General features: G+C 34.3%; 1 protein-coding gene across 2 annotated transcripts in view; it reads left to right on the top strand.

Moving 5' to 3' along the window:
• LAMA4 (laminin subunit alpha 4) overlaps positions 1–20183 on the top strand; it is a 202355-nt gene extending 182172 nt beyond the window's left edge. For both annotated transcript variants that reach the window (XM_056818671.1, XM_007485204.2), the window contains exons 29-38: positions 1105–1269; positions 2766–2919; positions 4566–4750; positions 5786–5975; positions 8004–8159; positions 10476–10635; positions 12052–12182; positions 13240–13333; positions 14253–14372; positions 19738–20183. In XM_056818671.1, the coding sequence (XP_056674649.1) occupies positions 1105–1269; positions 2766–2919; positions 4566–4750; positions 5786–5975; positions 8004–8159; positions 10476–10635; positions 12052–12182; positions 13240–13333; positions 14253–14372; positions 19738–19883 (1501 nt within the window). In that variant the 3' untranslated portion in view covers positions 19884–20183. The remainder of the gene's footprint in view (positions 1–1104; positions 1270–2765; positions 2920–4565; positions 4751–5785; positions 5976–8003; positions 8160–10475; positions 10636–12051; positions 12183–13239; positions 13334–14252; positions 14373–19737) is intronic.
• The last annotated feature ends 850 nt before the right edge of the window (positions 20184–21033 follow it).

The raw sequence follows: 21033 nt of genomic DNA, 5'->3' as shown, positions 1-21033 counted from the left end.
GTCTGTGACCTGTTTCCTCATCTATAAAATGGGGATAATAATATCTACCTTCCAGGGTTGGAATGAGATCATATTTGTAAATTGCTTGCAAACATTAAAGCACTATATAAATACTAGCTATTATTAACATAATTATTATTAAAACCTCTTTGTGCCCCCAGGGACCTCTCTAAGACTATAACTTGTAGAAGAGTTGCAGATTTACATTGATAGAGAGACTTTCTTCACTAGAAGTTCCCTATGGCCGAGAGAGATCACAGATCAGTTCCAAAAATTAATTAATAGTACCTTATATTTATATGGGGTTTCACATAACTATATCATTATGTATTCAATAGTTATGTGAACCATAGTTCATGGTTACAAAGTAGTATATATGTATTATCTCATTTGAGTCTCATAGCAAAGCTAGTATAATTCCCATTTTACTTATGATAAAACTTGACTCAGAGGGATAAAGTGACTTTGACTTGTCCAGGATCACCCATCTATCAAAAGGAAAACCCACAGTTGACCAAGTTCTTATAGTCAATGCCTATCCATGGTTAAGAAAAAAAATTTCTGGAGATAGTATCTTAATTTATAATTATTTGTTCCCAGAGCTGGGTCTACAGATACCTTCTTACTCTGGATTCCCCAAGGAGGGGGAAAGAAAAAAAAACTCTCACTTCCTCTTAGGACACAAATTTATGAACCTCATGACTTCCCTTTCCAAAGCCTCTCTGGTTCAGGACTCTAACCTCACTCTGGGCAAGAGACAAGGGTCTTCCAAGTGCCAAGAGTCACTAGACCTCTAGAATGGCAGTAGAGAGCACATGCTAGCCACAATCTTTCCTTTATCCCACTATCATAAAGAGTTTGTTTACAGATAAACAATAATTCAATATATTCAATTCAAATTCAATATTCAATATATATAAAGATAAAAGGGTTAAATTGTCATTTCATATTTAATATCAAAGCTCTTCCTTTTTAAAATCCAAAGTTTGTCTTGGATACCAAAGTGAGGTGTAGAGGCTAATGTTAAGTTTTTATACCACCCTATTGTTCACTCTGAATAAGATATTCATTATACAATTAGTCAAGAAGCATTTCTCTTTACAGATATGAACTCATAGTGGATAAGGACAAATTGGGTAAAAATAATCCAACTAAAGGAAAAACAGAACAGACTCCAGTGAGCGAAAGCAAGTTCTACTTCGGTGGTTCACCAATCAGTTCCCAGTATGCTAATTTCACTGGATGCATAAGCAACGCCTATTTCACCAGGTATGTTTTATTCTATCATAAGTTACCCAATATTCCTGAGAAAGAAGATAACCATCATTGCTGAATAATTCTTTTCCAGTAGCAGATAGTATAAATATCATAGAAGAAATTTTTATTTGGGTAGAGTTTGCAATGCATGATATCTAAAGTTCTTTTTCAACCTGAGATTACATGATTGATCTTCTCAAAGAGAAAACAAAAATAAAAAACTTTTAAAACTCTACAGTACAATGCATGGGGAAATACCAAGTGATGTTTTTTTTTTCTTAATTTGAAATAAATTCAGAAGCTTTAAATAAAGCTGCTATAAGATAACCCTCCTACCCCTAATCCTTTGTAGAGGTGAAGTATCCACAGGTTTTAAACAATGAATACTTTTAGACAAATTATTCAATAGCCTGGTTTAGGGTTAGACTATCAACTTATTGATTAGGCTAGCAGCATAACCAATAAAATGACAGGTCAGTAGCCCCTTTGAGTGCTTAAAGACCCCAAAGGACCTCCAGACAGATTTATATAAAGAGGTTTAGGAGTTCATCATTCAACCACTCCCTTAAACCTCCTAAAATATCTCTAACTGGTAAATAGCTAATTAGGAAGTGGTCCATCAAATTCTCAGCCCTTTTCTCACATCATAGGTGATGGAGATAACATAAGCAGAAAGAAAATCAGTGTCTCCCAACCAATTTTTATTAAAAGGAAGATAGTCCTTAAGATTCTTAAAGACAGGAAAATATAAAAAGCAACAAACTGATCAAAGTCTCTGACTCAGAACCCAGGACCAGGAATACACAATAATTCTCTCTAATCAACACAACCTTTGTATAGAAATTAATGCAGCATGTACAAAATAAATTATTATAATATCATTTCAAACTATTTGTTATATTTTGATTGATTTTGCTGATTTTTTTCTTTTATCTTTCTTTTTTCTTTTATAATATTACTTATTATATAGAATAAGTCTTTGGGACAAGGGCAATGGGGGAAATTGTCAATGCAGAAAAAAAAGATATCCATCGAGTTTTATTTTAAAATGTTTTTAATTAGTAGAAAATAAAAATAAAGCTATTCAGCTAGTTCTTTAAAGCAATGTTAGTAAATTCAGGAATAGAGAAGGGAGAAATTGAATATAGTTTGAGTTACACACAAGAAGTTTTACTCACATTAAAAAAAATTTGAAGGAAAAGGCAATTGTCACTTTTCAAATGTTCTGAGAACATAGTTCACAAGTATAAAATATATATTGACTAGTTAATGGTTTAAAGTGCTTTGATTAAGATTATGATAAAGTTAGAGAGCCATTCTAGGCTTGGTTATCTGTCAATTTAAAAAAAGGATCTATCAAGGACTTCCTATGTGCCATGCACTAAGATTATATGAATAATAAAACAACTAAACATGTTATGTTTTGCCAATATTTCTGGTACATCAGTGATTTAATTTCCCAGTTTTGAATAGCCCTTAAAGTCACTTTTTTTTTTAAAAAAACCTAGGTTGGACAGGGATGTAGAAGTCGAAGATTTCCAACGGTACTCTGAGAAAGTCCACACCTCTCTTTATGAGTGCCCCATTGAGTCAGCACCAGTTTCTCTCCTCCACAAAAAGGGAAAAAATTCCTCAAAGCCCAAAGTAAATAAGAATAAAAAGGTAAGCTGCATTGAGCAACTTTTTCAATTTTTCCTCATTAACTCTTAATGTTAATAAACTTTCATTAATTAACATTAACTCTTAACTTAATACTAGCAAAGATCAATGTTTAATGAAATTTATTTAATCTGCAATTGCATTCATGTAAAAGATGACACACCTTGATTTCAGATATTATGATTTAATGGCTTCATACCAGGAATTCAGTAATATAAAAGATGTTACAAAAATGTGGTTAAGGATGGATTCTTCATGCTATATCCTCTGGAGTCTTCCATTATACCTTTCAAAATATTTTTGTGTCACTCTTTCTCTACCAAAAATTAGTTAATAAAATACAGACTACAAACTAATCTCTCCTTTCTAGTGTTAATGGGGCTGACTTAAAGCCCTCCAAACTTGTACGTTGTGTTTTCAATAAGAAAATTTCTGAATCAAATTATTACTGTACCCAAAAAGATATACTATGAAACATTCAAATGGTAAAGGAACATCAGATTGTGTATGACTTTCTTTAACTTATTTTCTGAAATTCAGTCCAAATTAAAATACCAGCCTATGGTTATATTGAATGTCTAATTTTTAATTCAAGCAAAAAAAAAAAGGTAAGCTTAATGAAAATAGATAATCATTAAAATTTTATTATATTATAATTCCTTAAACATCTGGAGTTATTTTAATAAGTGTATTCTTTATTATATTTCATTTCAAATTCTAATTTACATGCCAAACTGTCATTGTTTCCTTTAAAATAAAAGGCTTAATAGTTTAGTACTTCTAGGCATATTGTATTACCAATTTCTCGGTATTTATTTATTCTTTTAAAATGTTTGCTCAACTTCAGATAAAATCAGATCATAGATTTTAGAGCGGAAAGATACCTTTGAGGTCACTAATTTGTACAGATGAATAAACTGAGACCTAAAGAAGTTGAGTGACTTGTCCAAGGGTACACAAATAGTAGGGGCAACCAGGTGGCATAGTGGATAGAGAACTGGGCTTGGAATCAGGCATTCTTATCTTTGAGCATTCAAATACAGTCTCAAACATTTGCCTTAAATTTGTTTGTCAAAGTTCTTCAGCTGTAAAAATGAGCTAGAGAAAGAAATGGCAAACTACTCTAGTATCTTTTCCATGAAAATTCCAAATGGAGTCACAGAGAATTGGACACAAATGAAAAATGATAACAACAAGCATAAATAGTAAGCAGCATAATGGAGATTTGAATCTAGGTCTCCTGATTTCAAATCAAGTATTCTTTTGGCTACTGGAACCTTGGTTGGGGAAGGAGTGAGGAAGACACATGGAGAGTCCATAAATGACCATGTCAAACCAGAACACCAAATTAGGGAAGTAAAAAAGAACGTGACTGCTGGGGTCAGAAGATCTGGGTTCAAATCCTGTGCAACCTTGAACAAGGTTTTTAATCTTCCTAGTCCTGAGTTTCCTCATCTATAAAACAAGGGGGCTGAGCCAGACAAATTATGAGCTAATGTTTCAGAGATGGTAAAGTATTCATTTTATTCAAAAAATCATCATTGATGTTTGTTTTTGTTAACATTTATTTTTTTGTGAATCTCATCTACTGTGTTGGAGTACCATATTTTTAACGTGATTTTTTTCATTTTTCACTTTTTTTGGTACAGAATGAGAAAAATAAAGATTCACCTCGGGATCCAGTTGGCCTGAAATCCCTAAAACAGAATATTTCCCGGGACTCTCACTGTCAGCTCTCCAGCAGTCCGAAAGCAATTGCTCATGCTTATCAGTACGGAGGGACAGCTAACAGTCGCCAGGAGTTTGAACATTTAAAAGGAAATTTTGCTGAAAAGTAAAGTAAAACCCAATCTTTCTCATAATAATAACTTGTGTATTTATGACATAGCCATATTTGGGTTTGCAAAACACTTTTCATATAGTATCTCTTCTAATCACCACAATAACCCTGGAGGGCAGATGCTATTATCATTCCTGTTTTATAGATGCAGAACTTGGGACTTAGAGAGAGGAAATGATTTACCTAGAGGTTATGATAGCTAACATTTATAGGGAGGCTTTAAGATTTATGGGCAGAGCAGGCAGGCCTAAATATTAACTTTGCTGTAGACATTTCCTAGTTATGTGACCCTGAGCAAGTCACTTAATCCTAATTGCTTAGCCCTTACCACTCTTCTACTATTTAGTGTTGATTCTAAAATGGAAGAGAAAGGTTTTTAAAAATAGACTTATGGGCATCTAGGTAGTACAGTGGATAGAATGCAGGGCTTGGAGTCAGGAAAGACTCACCTTCCTAAACCAAAATCTGATCTTAGACTCTTACTAATTGTGTGATCCTGGGGAAGTCATATAACTCTGTTTGCCTCAGTTTCCTCATCTGTAAAATGATCTAGAAAATGGAAATGATGAATTATTCCAATATCTTTGTCAAGGAAACCCCAATGGGGTCACAAAAGTTAGACATGATCTCAGCAAAATTCTTTGATAGTACTTCCCATGAAGAGTGATATTCCTTATCAAAGTTGAATCAGACTGGCAACCATATTTTCCCCAAAATATAAATAAATAAATAACCTAAATTTAATACCTGAAACAGTATTTTCTTAAATGTGAAACACTACTTTATCATTTAAGAAAGATAAGGAAATAAGAAACTATATTCCTCTCTTGATGCTATTAACAAATGTTCATTAATTCTTCCGACAGACAATTTTTAGTATCCCTATTTGGCATGTAGACAGTGTTTTCCTATTCTAAGTCTTTCACAACCATCTGTCAATTATTACAAATGTCTTGCTTTGGCGGAGACCAGAGATTATAGTGAATTCCATTTTTCAGATTGTTATTGTTTTTAATTTTCATTTGTCAGGTCCCAGTTTTCCATTCGTTTGAAAACTCGCTCCTCCCATGGAATGATCTTCTATGTTTCTGATCAAGAAGAAAATGACTTCATGACTCTTTTTGTGGCACATGGCCGGCTAGTCTTCATGTTTAATGTTGGCCATAGGAAACTGAAGCTTAGGAGTCAGGAGAAATATAATGATGGATTGTGGCATGATGTAAGTTGAAAAAGGAAAATTAGATGATCATCAAACATCTTGAACCAAATGGATAAGCATTAATGACTTGACATGAGGAATATCTATTCTAGCATACATTTTTTAAATATTCGTAAACATGCATCTTTTGAAATATAACAATCCTGAGGCATCTGAAAGAAGACAGAGGGCTATGCTTTGACTCATTAGTCTAAGTCAAAGGAAGCTAAGGCTTAAGACTCCTGATTCCTTTTTGACTCAATTTATTCAAACTTCTAAGGGTTGTCTTTGTCCTAAGGATTTATTAAGCACCTACTATGCCTAGAGGCACCGTGGAGTAGATACAAGAAGAATTTTAAACAGAGTTATAGAGGCAAGCTATACAGAGATTAATCAGTTAAATGGTTATGTTGTACATACAAAGCAATATATACACAAGGGCAAAGCTCGTTTTATCAAAGTTTGGGAAAGGCAGAGACAAAAATAGGCTACAATAACTGGGAAAGCCTTTCATCTAAACTGGACCTGGAAAAAAGCAGCCCTTAGCAGAAAGAAAGAAATGCTATAATATCAAATCACTCTACCCTGAGGTCAGGCAATATCAGGGTCAATTCCTCAACTAGAGGGAAAGGGGAAAATGAATAGTATACAGCATCTAGGATCATAAAATACATTGGCAAGCTGGAAGAATGACTCAGATGTTGCCTGAGGGACCCCAGAAGATGACAGGGCAAAATCATTTGGAAGTATAAATATATGTACCACATATATATTTACACAGACAGATACATATGTGTGTACAGAAATGCACATGTATGTGTACATGTGTCATGTATGGGTATATAAAATATGTATATGTACATAATTCAATTTAGCAAGTATTTATAAAACTACTATATGGCATCAAAGCGAGACCTCTTGCTCCAGGGATGACCTATCAATTAATCAACATGTATTTATTGCCTGCTATGTACTAAGCACTGTGCTAGGTGTAAGAGAATAACAAAGACAAAAATAAAACAAGTCTCACTCTCAGGGAGCTTATATTGTCTCAGTGGAGATAACATATACGTTTGTGAGGATATACAAAATGTGAAAAGCTGAATGCAAAGTAGTTTAGAGAGAGAGAGAGAGATCTCTTGCTACAATTTGAATGAGATTCGACCGGGGAGCCCCAACAAGACAAAATATAGCACAAGATAGTTATGAACTAACAGAGAGAAAGCTAAGAAAAATATCTTTATCAAAGGAAAATACAATATGAGAGCCAGTCAGGGAATTGAAACAAGTAGAAGGGGGAGCTCAAGCTTTATAGGTTTTTATAGGATTCTTATCTGGGTTCAAGCAGAACCAGACAATGAAAAGAGGGAGTGCCAGTGCAAAGGCACAGTGATGTGAGATGGAGGGTTCTGTAAGAGAAGAGCAAGAATGTCAGTTGGCTGCACTACAGAATTCAGGAAGGAGAGTAATATATAATGAAGCTGGAAAGGTATACTAGGACCAAAAAGTATTGACCTTTAAAAGCTACCCAAAGAAACTGAGGATTTGAGAGGTTTCAACCCCCAAGACACATGACAAAGCAGGGATCAATCTGAAACTAGAGCTTGATTCTCCTAAATTTCCAAACTGGTCCTCTTTCCATTATACTCTACCATCTCACCTAAACTTCTTTCAGTTGAAGATAACATAGAAGAGGATACAGATTTGGTTTATGTGATTAAGTAGAAAGAAGTTATTAGCCAGGTGAGAAAATACATGAATATAAATGGATTCAATAAAATAGGATATATTCATAAAATTTAATTTATACATACCTCTATAATTATGTAAAATACATATAAGAGACTTCAAATGTAAAACTTTGGAAGAACTATGATTTTAAAAAATAAGATATTAGTTATGATTTTATAAAATGGAGTGATTTTATCTTAAAGCAAATATTTTAATTTGATGTTTTGTGAATTATATGAATGTTCTGTATGGTTGCTTTCTTCACTGGAGATAACCTCACCCTTGCCCCTCTGTCATTTTTCTCTTACCTCCATCAAGGTGATATTTATTCGAGAAAAGAACAGTGGTCGTTTGATAATTGATGGTCTTCGGGTCCTAGAAGAAAGTTTTCCTCCAACTGGCACTGCCTGGAAAGTTGAGGGTCCTATTTATTTAGGAGGTGTTGCTCCTGGAAAAGCTGTAAAAAATGTCCAGGTAATCAATCATTCAAAAAGCATTTATTAAACACTTAATAGGTGCCAAGTAAACCACATACTCAAGGCAGTCATAGTCATAGATTTTTGAGTCAGATGTGACTTTCTAAATCATTTCATTCTACTCCCCACTTCCATCACCACTCTCAACCTCCCCCACTGCATTCATTTGACAGATTAGAAAACAGTTATGAATAAAATTATTTTCTAGGGACAGGAGCTCAGAAATTAATTCAATATTGCTTGTTTTCCTTTAGCTTTGTGATAAAGGTCATAGGTGTCTCCATCAATTCTGTTATGAAGGTGAGATGAAGTGTTTCTACATCCAAAGATTGAGAGGAAAAAACTAAAACTCATATGTAATACTAAAGAAGCAAACTTTTTCTAAAGATCACTATTAGCCAGATGTCAATATAGAAATAATTGCAAATCCTATCCATCTGGCCAACATGCGCCAAGATCTTTATAAATCTAAGGATAAATTCTTTTCAAAAATGATTTCAGCATTGCTATAAAATATAAAGACAAGATCTATAGGATCCTTTTTTTCTTTTCTTTTTTTTAAACTCTTTACCTTCTGTATTGGAATCAACTTACCTTCTGTTTTGGAACCAATACTTTGTATACTTTGTATTGGTTTCAAGACAGAAGAGTGGTAAGGGCTGGGCAATAGGAGTTAAGTGACTTGCCCAGGGTCACACAGCTGGGAAGTGTCTGAGGCCAGATTTGGACCTTAGGACCTCCCATCTCTAGACCTGGTTCTCAATCCACTGAGCCACCCAGATGCCCCACCTTTTTTTTTTTTTCTTTTGAGAACAGGTGGAGTCCAAACATGTTTCCTTGGCAAGAGGAAACTCCTAGTACAGAAATTCCCTCTACCAAAGCAGATTGGTGACTGTTCTACAACATTTAGGCAGTCTCAGAGAATTGTCCATGAGCTTGGGATATTAAGTGTTTTTTTCCTCCAGGTTGCACATCCAATAATTTCTATTTGTAAGACCTGAAGAAAGGTCTTACTGACTCTGAAGCCTCATTACCATTCATTAAGTCATAATGCCCTTCTCAGACTCTTATAGGAGGAAATAATGTCAGAAATATAGCAAAGGGGACTCACTTCTGGGGGGAAAGTTCTATATCCTACTAAATAAATGCATTCTTATACATATATATTTTACATGTACCTATTCAACTCTGAAGCTAGCTTTGTAGTCCATTAAAAATTGGTAATTATGGGGCAGTAAATAGGGGGCAAGTCACTTGACCCCCATTGCTTAGCCCTTACAGCTCTTCTGCCTTGGAACCAATACACAGTATTGATTCCAAGATGGAAGGTAAGGATTTTTTTTTAATTGGTAATTACAATATTTAAATATTCTTTTTATCCCCACCTTACTAAAATAGTTTCCACTCATTTATCAGCAAAGTAAGTCAGGAGGATGAACTTACCTAAATACAAATGAAAAATAGATTTAAATCTAAGACATGGCCAAAAAGTTAGCTCACTCTCACCTTGTGTTACTCACTGTAATAATTATGAGCAAATTTTTAAGTCAGAGAATCAGATTTATTAAGTAAGCAGCAAAAGGGGGTGCTATTGAAAATATTCTGGAGGAAAAAAATTTCCAAATAGTTGAATAGAAAATGTAATATGTCTGAAAAGTCCAAGTTTCACATCCTCTGTAGTATTGTGCTCTTATCTGCTCAACCAGATAATAATGTGAAAAAATAAGTTCTATGATATTTGATTATCTGTTTTCATACAATAGCAAGAGCTGTTTTTAGGCAGAGCTATCAGCATTCAATCAATAAGCGTCTTAGGATGTGCCTGCTATGTACCTGGGACTGTGCTATATGTTTAACCTTAAAACAAACATGATATATTCCTGACCCTCCAGGAGCTTACATTCTTATTATGGGGAAACAATGAGTACACTTCTAAGTAAATACAAAATATATACTACATAATTTCTGGGAAGCCAGGGAGCAAAGTTATAAAGCATAATAGTGTGAATATTTAAATACACAATTCATGAAAAACACGTTGGTTTAATCGCCTCAGGTTAACATTATCAAATGCTATATACAATGAATTCAATTTAAGAAAATAATTTAGCCCTATGTAGTCAGGACAAAAAGCAACTGCATTAAAAAGGACTGGGCACTTGAATAGTTGAATAAATAAAACATAAATAGACCTTATTACTTTCCTTAATGCTTGTAAGCTCTCCATATTTGCTAGCCTTTAATGTTTCTATAAAGTAGAAGAGAAAACTGCCTTTTTTAGAATTAACATTCCATTCATCTCTTCTTCCCTCAGATTAATTCCGTCTACAGTTTCAGTGGTTGTCTCAGCAATCTTCAGCTCAATGGGACCTCAATTACCACTGCTTCTCAAACATTCAGTGTTACTCCTTGTTTTGAAGGACCAATGGAAAGTGGAACATATTTTTCAGCAGAAGGAGGATATGTGATTCTAGGTAACATAATGCTAAATGTGATTCATGAAGCATTCTTTTATTGGTAGCAGCTTGAAAGAAAGAATTCTTGAGCCACCAGACAAGAATTTCATAAAATCCTTACTAAACTTCCTAATGTGAATTGTATTCATCACCATAATGCTTCTCTTCCTTACTTCATCTCTTTCATAAACATACCATGAGATTTCAATCATTTATCAACAAAATAGAGGATGAATTTGTCAATGGAAAACAAATTTAAGTATAAGGTATAACCAAAAAGTTAACCTACTCCTAAAACCTGTGTTATTTGCCATAATAATTATCAGTAAAATTTTAAAGCAAAAAATCAGAATTAGAAATATTAGGTTAAAAAAATCACTAGAGGGTGCCTTTGAAACAATTCTAGCTCTTATCCTGAATCATAACATCATAGATTTAGAGCTGGAAGGGACCTTAGAAGCCATTAAGTCCTTTTCCCTCATTTCAAAGATGAAGAAACTGAAATCTAAACAGGTCTTGCCCAAAATCACACAAGTAGTTAGATGACAGAGCTGGGATTTGAACCCAGGTCCTTTTGAATCCAAAGTTAGCCCTCTTCACACAGGGCTATGGAACCTTTCTTCTAGTGCTTTATTCTAGTGCTTCTAGTGGTAAGAACTAGGCAATGGGGTTTAAGTGACTTGTCCAGGGTCAAGTGTCTGAGATCACATTTGAACCTAGGACCTCTTTTCTCTAGGCCTGACTCTCAATCCACTAAGCTACCCAGATGCCCCCCCACCACTCTAAATTTTAGCCAATACTCGATAGTTTTGATGATTGCTACTTTATAATACAGTTTGAGATCTAGTACTGCTAGGTCACTTCCTTCACATTTTTAAATTAATTTTTAAAATATTCTTGACCTTTTTTTCTTCCATATGAATTTTGCTATTATTTTTTCTGACTCTATATTTTTTGGTAAAAAGTAGGTTTAAAAATAGAAAGATGGCACATATGGGGCAAAGGGAGGGAATGTCACTGACATTTTAAATTCTAATTTCCAGGGAGTAGTGATCCTTTATAAACTTAATAATGATGTTAATAGCTGATATGGTATTTAAGGTTTACAAATTGTTTTTTTATATATTACCTAATTTTATATATTATCTAACTTTTATATATTATCTAATTCCCAACAATCCTGTAAGGTAAACAGAGCAAGTATTATCCTCATCTTATAAATGAGAAAACTGATGTTTTAAGAGATTTAACAACTTGCCTACTGTTGCACAGTTCATAATGAAACACTCGTTTTGTAACTCTCCAATGAAACATAGTCTAAAAATTTTAATGAATAGTAAAATGTAAAATCTATGCCTTCCAGAATCAAATAAAACTAGGAGGGGGTGGAGTATGCCATTTAAAAGCATATATTGGTCATATTTCTTCCTACAGATGAGTCTTTCAATATTGGATTGAAATTTGAGATAGCATTTGAAGTTCGTCCCAGGAGCAGTTCAGGAATACTGGTCCATGGCCACAGTGTGAATGGAGAGTACCTGAATGTCCACATGAAAAATGGGCAGGTAGGACTTTACTTCTTCACATCTTCCTTCCTTGGCCCTTGGATTCCAGATGAGAAGATTTCTTTTCTAGAATCATGACTAAATCTCCTTCTAATGAAGTGATGGAGAAGTAATAAAATTAAATTCAAATGTGAGCATTTAAAATCTAATGAACCCCTCAGAATTGCTGTCCCTTAGAATATGCCAAGAAAAGCTCCAAGGCAAGAGTGCGTTGCACAAAATAGGTGGTTCTTTGTAGGGGTAATACTTGGCTAAGTCTAGTTTAGCAACCAAGGCCCCTGATAACTGAGATACTGTGATTCTGTAATAAATTCCTTATTTTAAAATGGCAAGGTGATATGACAATCCTCATCTTTGCAGCAAGGAAAGTTTGCACCTTCTATCTATCCCCACCAAAAAAAAAAAATGTAAGGGATTCTGACTAAGTAGAGAAAGTGAATGTCCTTTTTCACAAAATAAACTATGATCGTGAAAGCATGTAATCAGACTCTACACCCACTGACCCCAAATTTGATCTATACTCTTCTTTTTAATGGCTTGCAATCTGAAATTTTCTAATTATCATTTAAAACTATTTCTACTGCAAAACAATATGACATTAGAATCCTAAGCCATGCATATAAGTACTAATAAAGAAAAATATATTTTCAATGATCTATCATATAGAATTAACTTATCCAAATTCAAGTGCTTTTTTTTTCTTACACATAAAATATCCCCAAAAGAATGCCATCATTTATCCGTGTTTGCTATTCTCTTCCTATGCCTCCCCCCCTCCCTAAAATCTGTCACTGTTTTGGTTTTCTCATTTAGGGACTTGAATATATAATGCTTATTTTACTTATCTGGCAAAAGAGTGTCCCCTAGTGTACAAGAATAGAAGATATTGCTGTCTGAAGCCATGGATAGGTTCTTTTTTTTTTTTACCTGTTATACAATATATTGAGAATTCTTTTTCAGTGAGGAAAATGCCACACATAACTGAGGGGAAAAGTGAAACAAAATAATTTTCCCTTAATACAAAGGACAGATGACTGTATATATATATATTTTACAGGTCATAGCAAAAGTCAACAATGGCATCAGGGACTTTTTGACTTCAGTTACACCCAAACAGAGTCTCTGTGATGGCAGATGGCACAGAATAACAGGTGGGTAAAATGTTTGTTTCCTTGAAAAGAATGGCCATAAATGCTCAGGTGTGAGAATGAACCTATGAGGAATGTAGACTATGAGCAATACCATAGATGGAGTCATTGTGTGATCAAAATCACCAAAGAAAGTATCTAAGTGAATATATATGTGTATGTGTTTTTCCCTAGAGGTTACTTTCCCATTCTTCAAATCCTAGAACATATATAATACTTTTTTTAATATAATCAAAATAATTACATTTTTCAATTCACTCATATTGTTAAATGTCTGGTCCATAAGATGCTAAAAAATCTAGTTCAGTATATGATTAAGAAGTACATACACTGAAAATATAAATTACACAAGAAAACAATGCAAGATTATAAAAATCACACACGTTTTCCAAAGCTAAATCATAAGAGGAAACTTTCTGAATCACTTTTGATTCTATAACTGGAAAATGTTATTTAATAATATCATAATAATAGTAATAGCTGATACTTATGTCAAACTTTAAGGTTTACAAAGTACTTTATACTATCTTTTTACCATCACTTTCATTTCCAAATACATCCCTTATAACAGAAACGCTATTTCATTTGGTCCTCATAGACTCTGAAACACAGAGAGTGTGGGTGATTATCTCTATTTCACACGCAAAGAAACTGAATTTCATAGAGGTAGAGGGACTCATCTTGACAACACAGCTATTAAGTGTTGGAAGTAGAATTCAAACTGGAATCCACCCCCAAGTCCACCTTTTATTACCTTTGTTACAGAACAATGAGATCATGTGTATATGTATGCTTCAGAGTATTATAAATGAATGAAAAGTATACTGAATATCAGATGAGGATACAAAGAAAATTCTGCTTTTATATACAAAGTAAATGCTGCTGGGTGTGTCTTATAATCATCTTTTCCATTGCATTTCAGTTATTAGAGATTCCAATGTGGTTCAATTGGATGTAGATTCTGAAGTCAACCATGTGGTTGGTCCCCTCAATCCAAAATCAGTTGATCACAGGGAGCCTGTATTTGTTGGAGGTGTTCCTGGTAAGATTTTTAAAGGAATGAATTAAGGATACATTTATTAAGAATTTACTACATATCAGATATTGGGGAAACAAATAGAAAGGGGAAAAAATAAAATGGTATCTGCCTTCAAGGAATTTAAATTTTAATAGAAGGAAATAACACCTATAGGAGAATGATGGACATGGAAGGGAGTTTTGGTCTAAGAAGTCTATGGGATAGTGAATGGAGTCATGGTGCAGTCAATTGACATTGCCCAGAAGCAATGGTGTTATTGATTTAATTGAGGAAATGTCAAAACTAGTTTTACATGTTTGTTATTACATTATTGAAAATCCCATGATTATTGATTTTCAGACTTCACACATAAAAATTTAATTATTTAGAGTGTCCTTTGACATATTGAAGGTTTTGTTTTTAAGTTGAGAAGACCTCACCCAAAATCACAGCCAAATTAGCAGAGAATTGGAAAATCTAATATTTCTAAGATAAAAGATTCTATCCTAACTACTCACTATTGTTGTATATGTTGGCATATTCCTTAGCACTCCATTTCCCAGCCACTAAAAACTAGAGTTAAGGAGGAAACAAGACATGTAAACTATACCAAAATCATGAGAACTTTGGGGACCACCACACATAGCACATGCCTGCTGTCATTGCCCACAACTGACTCGAAAAGGGGAAAGGCAGATATCATTATCACTTCTTCAAAATCAGTCCAAATGAAACAACAGCTGAAAACATTTGCTTTCTCATTCCACTGGCGTAATAAGAAGAAAAAGAAGTTTCCATCTGTGACTGTAAACATTATCAGTAAGGTTCCTAACATAATCAGTGAAGCATTACAAAATCTGTTAGGTTGATATTAAAAAGATATTTTAAGGGCTTGGCTTTTTTTTAAATAAACTTTCCTATGAGCCAAAAAAATACTATAACTTGTTTATACCTACTTTCATTTCACATGCTCATAAACAGTGGCAGAAGTCAAATCTAGGCCCCAAGTAAAAATGTTGTGGTTGATGGGGCAGATGTAGGATTAAGATTCTTAAACCTTGGCATGTGGGATTTATTTGTTTTATAGGAAAAATGTGAAAAAAATTTTTTTTTGCTTTCTTATAAAAACATTTCCAACTACCTCCTATCAAGACATGCTCCCCAACTTCCCCAAATGCTTAAAGCAAGAAGAGGGAAAGCACAAAAGAGGGGGGAATCTTCAGTTAATGAAGTCTACATGGGGTGTTTACAAAACATGGAATTCTCTTTGCCTGCTGAGAGTCTTCCAAAAAGTAGCAGTGACAATGACAATAAATATCTCCAAATTAGTGAAAGTGATTCATAGAAGAATAAAAATGTGCCCTTCTCTAATCCTACCCCACCTCTTTAAAAAAAATCATCCCAAAGGCCACCTTTATCCCAATGCTTCCAGACTTCTATTCTGCAATATGACTCTACTCCATTCACAAAATTGACACTGCTATTTCTATGTTGTACAACTTTTGTTCGGTGCTCAAAGTCCAAATGCAGCAGTGCCAAGAAATATATATGCTTTTTAAAGCTTGTAAACTTTTTTGTTTCTCATATAACACTGCACTGGATTTTTCTATTACCACCAGATCCTGTACCCAAATTTTAAAAAGGGGAAAAACATTAAAGGAAAAATATTGTAGGTGAAATTTGTAAGCAGTTTTAATGAAAAATAGTATTGTCTCTAAAAATTCCAGGTCTTTTCAACTTTACTTTTGCAATCAAATTAACTAATATTTATTGTGTGCCTGCTATATGCAAAACTCTGTCATCAGGACAAGATTCTCAACCACAGTCCTTGCCATTAACCAAATCAGATACCTATTTAGTTTCCAAATTAGTCAACAGAATATTGACTTCTTTCCATCTTCCTTTAGTCTCTATCATTGGTATTTTCCGTTTAATTGACTTTCATACTTCTGATGATGAAGTACATGGAAGAGAGTTGAGTCTTGTCAAGTCATACAAATTCACTACTATATAGAGAGAATTTGATTAGATAGCCGATTTGTAAGTTTCCTTAGTTCCCCTTCAATTCTAAAATTCTGTGATTCTATTGCAATCTTAAGTAGGAATTGGTTTTTCCCCACACTTATGTATATACAGAGTGATCTATCTGCCTAGCCACCTTCAGTTTTTGTTAAAATTAAGTGAATATATTCCATTTGTTGTCTTGACCTTTTTTATTCTCCTTTTGGAGTTACTGATTTCTATGTGTCTTCCATTTTTTATCTACAATTCCAGACCCTATCTGTGTTGACTTCTCTACACACAAAGTAATAAGCTTTGCCTAAGTGGAATTTAAGTTTTCTGAATGGTTCTAATCTCTCCAAAGTGCTTTGCCTTTTTTCTTTCTATACTTCCAATTCATTTAATCATTCTGATGCAATTATTACACACAATCTATGAACCCTCTTCAAGAATAAAATAATAATAAAACAAATTTAAGTCCCTATGATATGCCAGTGGGCATCTGTACCAAATTCAAAGAAATTATATTTTTTATTTCCTTTGTTTACCATCCAAAATCACTTCCTCTTGGGAAAAAATGAGGTTTAAATCCATCTAAATATGCATCTTTTAAATCAGATTTATGAACATGACTAAAGCATGAAAGCTCAAAGGTGATAGAAATCATGAAGAGAAAAACAGAAAAGTTAACAAAATTCAGTGATATAGAGACTCAGAATTGGTCTCTGCTCCAAAGTAAAACACTCTGTATGAAACATAAGAGGTTCATGAAAATTCACAGCTAAAACTTTAATAATGGAATCACATCCTAAACTGCTAATTCACACTTAGCACTTGTCCACAAAAACAGAGAAAAGTAAAAAAAAAAAGAAATAGAGACAATGAATTAAATAATGTTTTCTATTCTCCTCACCTTTATTCTATAAGTATACATATCAGAATAAATGAGATAGTAGATGTCAATCTGCTGTTTGCTCAGGTCTTCCTACATTATTGTTCAGCATGACCTTCTTACCTCAATTTGTGTGATGTTAGAATATCTTCTTCATCATACCCACAGATATTCTATTCTTTTTCTTCCTAAGAGTGGGAGAACTAATAGTTGACTTTCCCACAGTTCTGTTTAAATAGAAAGCCCCTGTTGCATGACCTTTGATTTCATTGTGTCCTGACTCTTGTATGTATAATGCTGAAAAAGAAAGATGGGGGGCAGCTGGATGCTTCAGTGGATTGAGAACCAGGCCTAGAAATGAGAGGTCCCAGGTTCAAATCTGGCCTTAAACACTGCCTAGCTGTGTGACCCTGGGCGAGTCACTTAACCCCCATTTCCTAGACCTTACCATTGTTCTGCCTTGGAGCTGATACACAGTATTGAGTCTAAGAAGGAAGGTAAGGGTTTAAAAAAAAAAGAAAAAGAAAGATGAAGACATGCAGCAGACTGATTACTGACAATCACTTATGGGGGCCACTAGGTTGCTCAGTGGAAAGAGAGCCAGGACTGAAGTCAGGAGGACCCGAGTTCAAATCTACCCTCAGATACTTCTTAGTTGCATGACCATGGAAAGTCACTGTCTAGATCTTACTGATTTTCTGCCTTGGAGCCTGTACTTGGTATCAATTCTAAAACAGAAGCTAAAAGTTTAAAATAACAGAAAGAAGAATCACAAATTAAGCTTTTTCAAAATAACTTTTCCTTTAATCATTAATTTTTCTGACAGCTAAGTTTTGGCTCATTTTTGTTTTCAGCTGTTCAAGTAGAAGTCCTAGTTCCCTTCTTTCTCTGGATCAATAGCTTAGCTGAGTTATTTTGCAAAAAAAAAAAAGAGAGAGAGAGAGTAAAATTTATATTCAATTGTTTATATTAAAATCATTTCCCTTTCATCTACTACCTGAGGCATATCAATTTCTGTTAAGAGTCCTTACCCTAAGGGTTTCATAAGGCTTAAAAAGATCCAAAATTCTATCTATCTGTCTGTCTGTCTATCTGTCTATTTGTTCTTCTGTCCATCATCCATCTACCGAGAGAGAGAGAGAGAGAGAGAGAGAGAGAGAGAGAGAGAGAAAAGAGAGAGAGAGAAAGAGAGAGAGAGAGAGAGAGAGAGAGAGAAAAGAGAGAGAGAGAGAGAGAAGAGAGAGAGAGAGACAGAGAGAGACAGAGAGAGAGGGAGAGAGAGAGAGAGAGAGAGAGGGAGAGGGAGATGCCAGGTAGTAGTAATGGTGGTAGTTGTGTCCTAATCATAGTAATAGTAGTAGTAGTGGTGGTGGTGGTAGTAGCTTTTGTTTTTAGTATTATTGTAGCTATTAGCCTACAGTTATGAGGCCTCAAGTCTGGTGATGCCTTCAATCTCTGAGCCTTCTTTCTTGCTGAGTTCAAGCAATGTTTATAAAGCAATACATGAATGTCCTGGTCAATGTTTAACAACCAGGCTCTCTGGGGTGGGGGTGGGGGAATATATACACACGTACTTTTATGTTTAATCTGCATTATTAACATTTTCTTAAGTCTAAACAATGGACAAAATAATAGAGCAAGCCTTTATTTCTGAAGTATTAATACTCATAGAAAAAAATTAACAACCTCGGAAGCCCAGCATCCCCACCCTACTTGTGCTGTAGCTATCCCTATTCCATAATACAGTACTGAATCATAATTTGGACAACATGAGATTTTCATGATATAGAATGACTTTATAATCTAATCTCTGAGTGAGATGCAAGGCCACCACATTCTTTTTTGTTGCTACCATTTATTTTTCTCTTTTTACATATGACATAGTATAAATATGTAACATAACAATATAATATATATGTATATATTGTTATATATATTAAATTATAATGAAAACACTTACCCAAGAGAAACAAATTCTCACATTAGTAATGCCCCAAAATCTCTCATTCTTTTTCCCCCCTTCCCAAGAAAGCATCGTATTTATAATATTATCAAGGCAGGTAATATGATATAGACATGCATATATTATCATATAAATAACATTTCAGTCTGGGGCACAACTAGATTAATTGAATCACAAATAGGAACTTGGCCATGAAAATCAAGGTGAAACATGTTATATATTTCAGAGAAAAATTACTCCATATTACATTGATAAAACATTTTTTAATCTGAATTTTACAGTTGGATGAAGACTTTATGAAGCTGTTACATACACTGCCCTAAGAGTTTGGGTTTCCCATGTGAATTGTCTAGTTATGGTCAGTAGGAGCCACCTTTGTTTAGTTCCAATGGCCTAAGTCAAATAATTTAGTTACTCTCTACTTTTTTATGCATAAATCACCATGATCTTGCTTGCAACATTACACTTGTTTTTCACAGTCCAGTAACATCTGTGTCTGGGATAAAATAATTTCTCTTTCTTGTTCCTCTCAGAATCCCTCCTGACACCAAGCTTGACCGCAATTAGACCCTTCACTGGCTGCCTCCGAAACTTCGTGATTGACGAACGCCCAGTGAGCTTCAGCAAAGCAGCACTGGTCAGTGGGGCTGTGAGCATTAATTCTTGTCCAGCAGCCTAATATAAGCCAAGCAGAAGCCAACCAACGTACAAAGTTCTTTAGAGCACTGAAGAAACAAAAGTCCTACCAACAAGGAACAGCATCTCTTTCTCTAAACAAAAGGACCCATGATGAATCACGAGCTCATGGAGCTGATAGATTGTATTTAGGATTTCTCACTTGGATGCTTATTTTCAATCTTTAATATTTGCAGTTGAAAACAAAAGGAGTGCTAAATTTCTGTGTACTGACAATGCACTTATTTTATGTTGGTAAGGTATACTGTTCCTGTCTGTAAAAAATAAAATTTGTGTTTTTAAACATGTCTTGACATATGTTTTTCAAAGCGCTGATAGATTCATAGGCTAATTTGTCCATTTTCAGGGAGAGGTTATAAAACTTCCATTCAATCCCATACTTTGCCCTTAGCTTTGATTACCTTAAAAATATTTGCTAATACATGTTGAAGAATATATCCAAACAATAAATTTATTAGTGCAATTTTGTTGTTCTGACAGAATAGTATTAGAATTTTATGTTTGTAGCAGATATGAAGGGTTTGAAGCAGAATAAATCTTCAAGAAAGTGGGAGTTTAATCCCTTTTTGCAAGAGAAGCAAAAAGACAATTAGGTAAACTGAACAAAGGAAAACAAATCTCCTTTTTCCTCCCATGTGTATTATTTTAAATGAATCAGGGATGTGTATTATTGCTAGACATCTTTATTAGTAACACTATTTGGCAATAAATCAGCAAATATTTCTTCAGCATGCACTATGCTGAAGAAGACACTGCACTTAAAAATGTTATTTCATATGATCCTCACAACAACCCTCTGACACAGGTGCTATTATTATCATCTCTTTTACAGTTTAGGAAATTGAAACTTTACAAAAGCAAAGTGACTTGCCCAGGGTCAAACAGTTAATAAATGTCTACGGTAGGATATTAACACAGATCTCTTCTAGGCCCAGCATTCTCTCCATTGTACTCTCTATTTTGAATGCAGGAATTTGATTGCCATTCTATAGATTTTGTACTTTAGTATTCACTTTGAAGAGGCAACTAGGTGGCACAGAGGTTAGGATGCCAGGCCTGCAATTAGGAAGACTCATCTTCCCGAGTTAAAATCTGGACCCAGACACTTACTTGGTGGGTGACCTTGGGAAAGT

This window comes from Monodelphis domestica, chromosome 2 (assembly GCF_027887165.1).
Source record: "Monodelphis domestica isolate mMonDom1 chromosome 2, mMonDom1.pri, whole genome shotgun sequence".
Taxonomy (NCBI): Eukaryota; Metazoa; Chordata; class Mammalia; order Didelphimorphia; family Didelphidae; genus Monodelphis; species Monodelphis domestica.
Note: the sequence above shows the minus strand (reverse complement) of the source record. Positions and strands in the feature narration are given on the sequence as shown.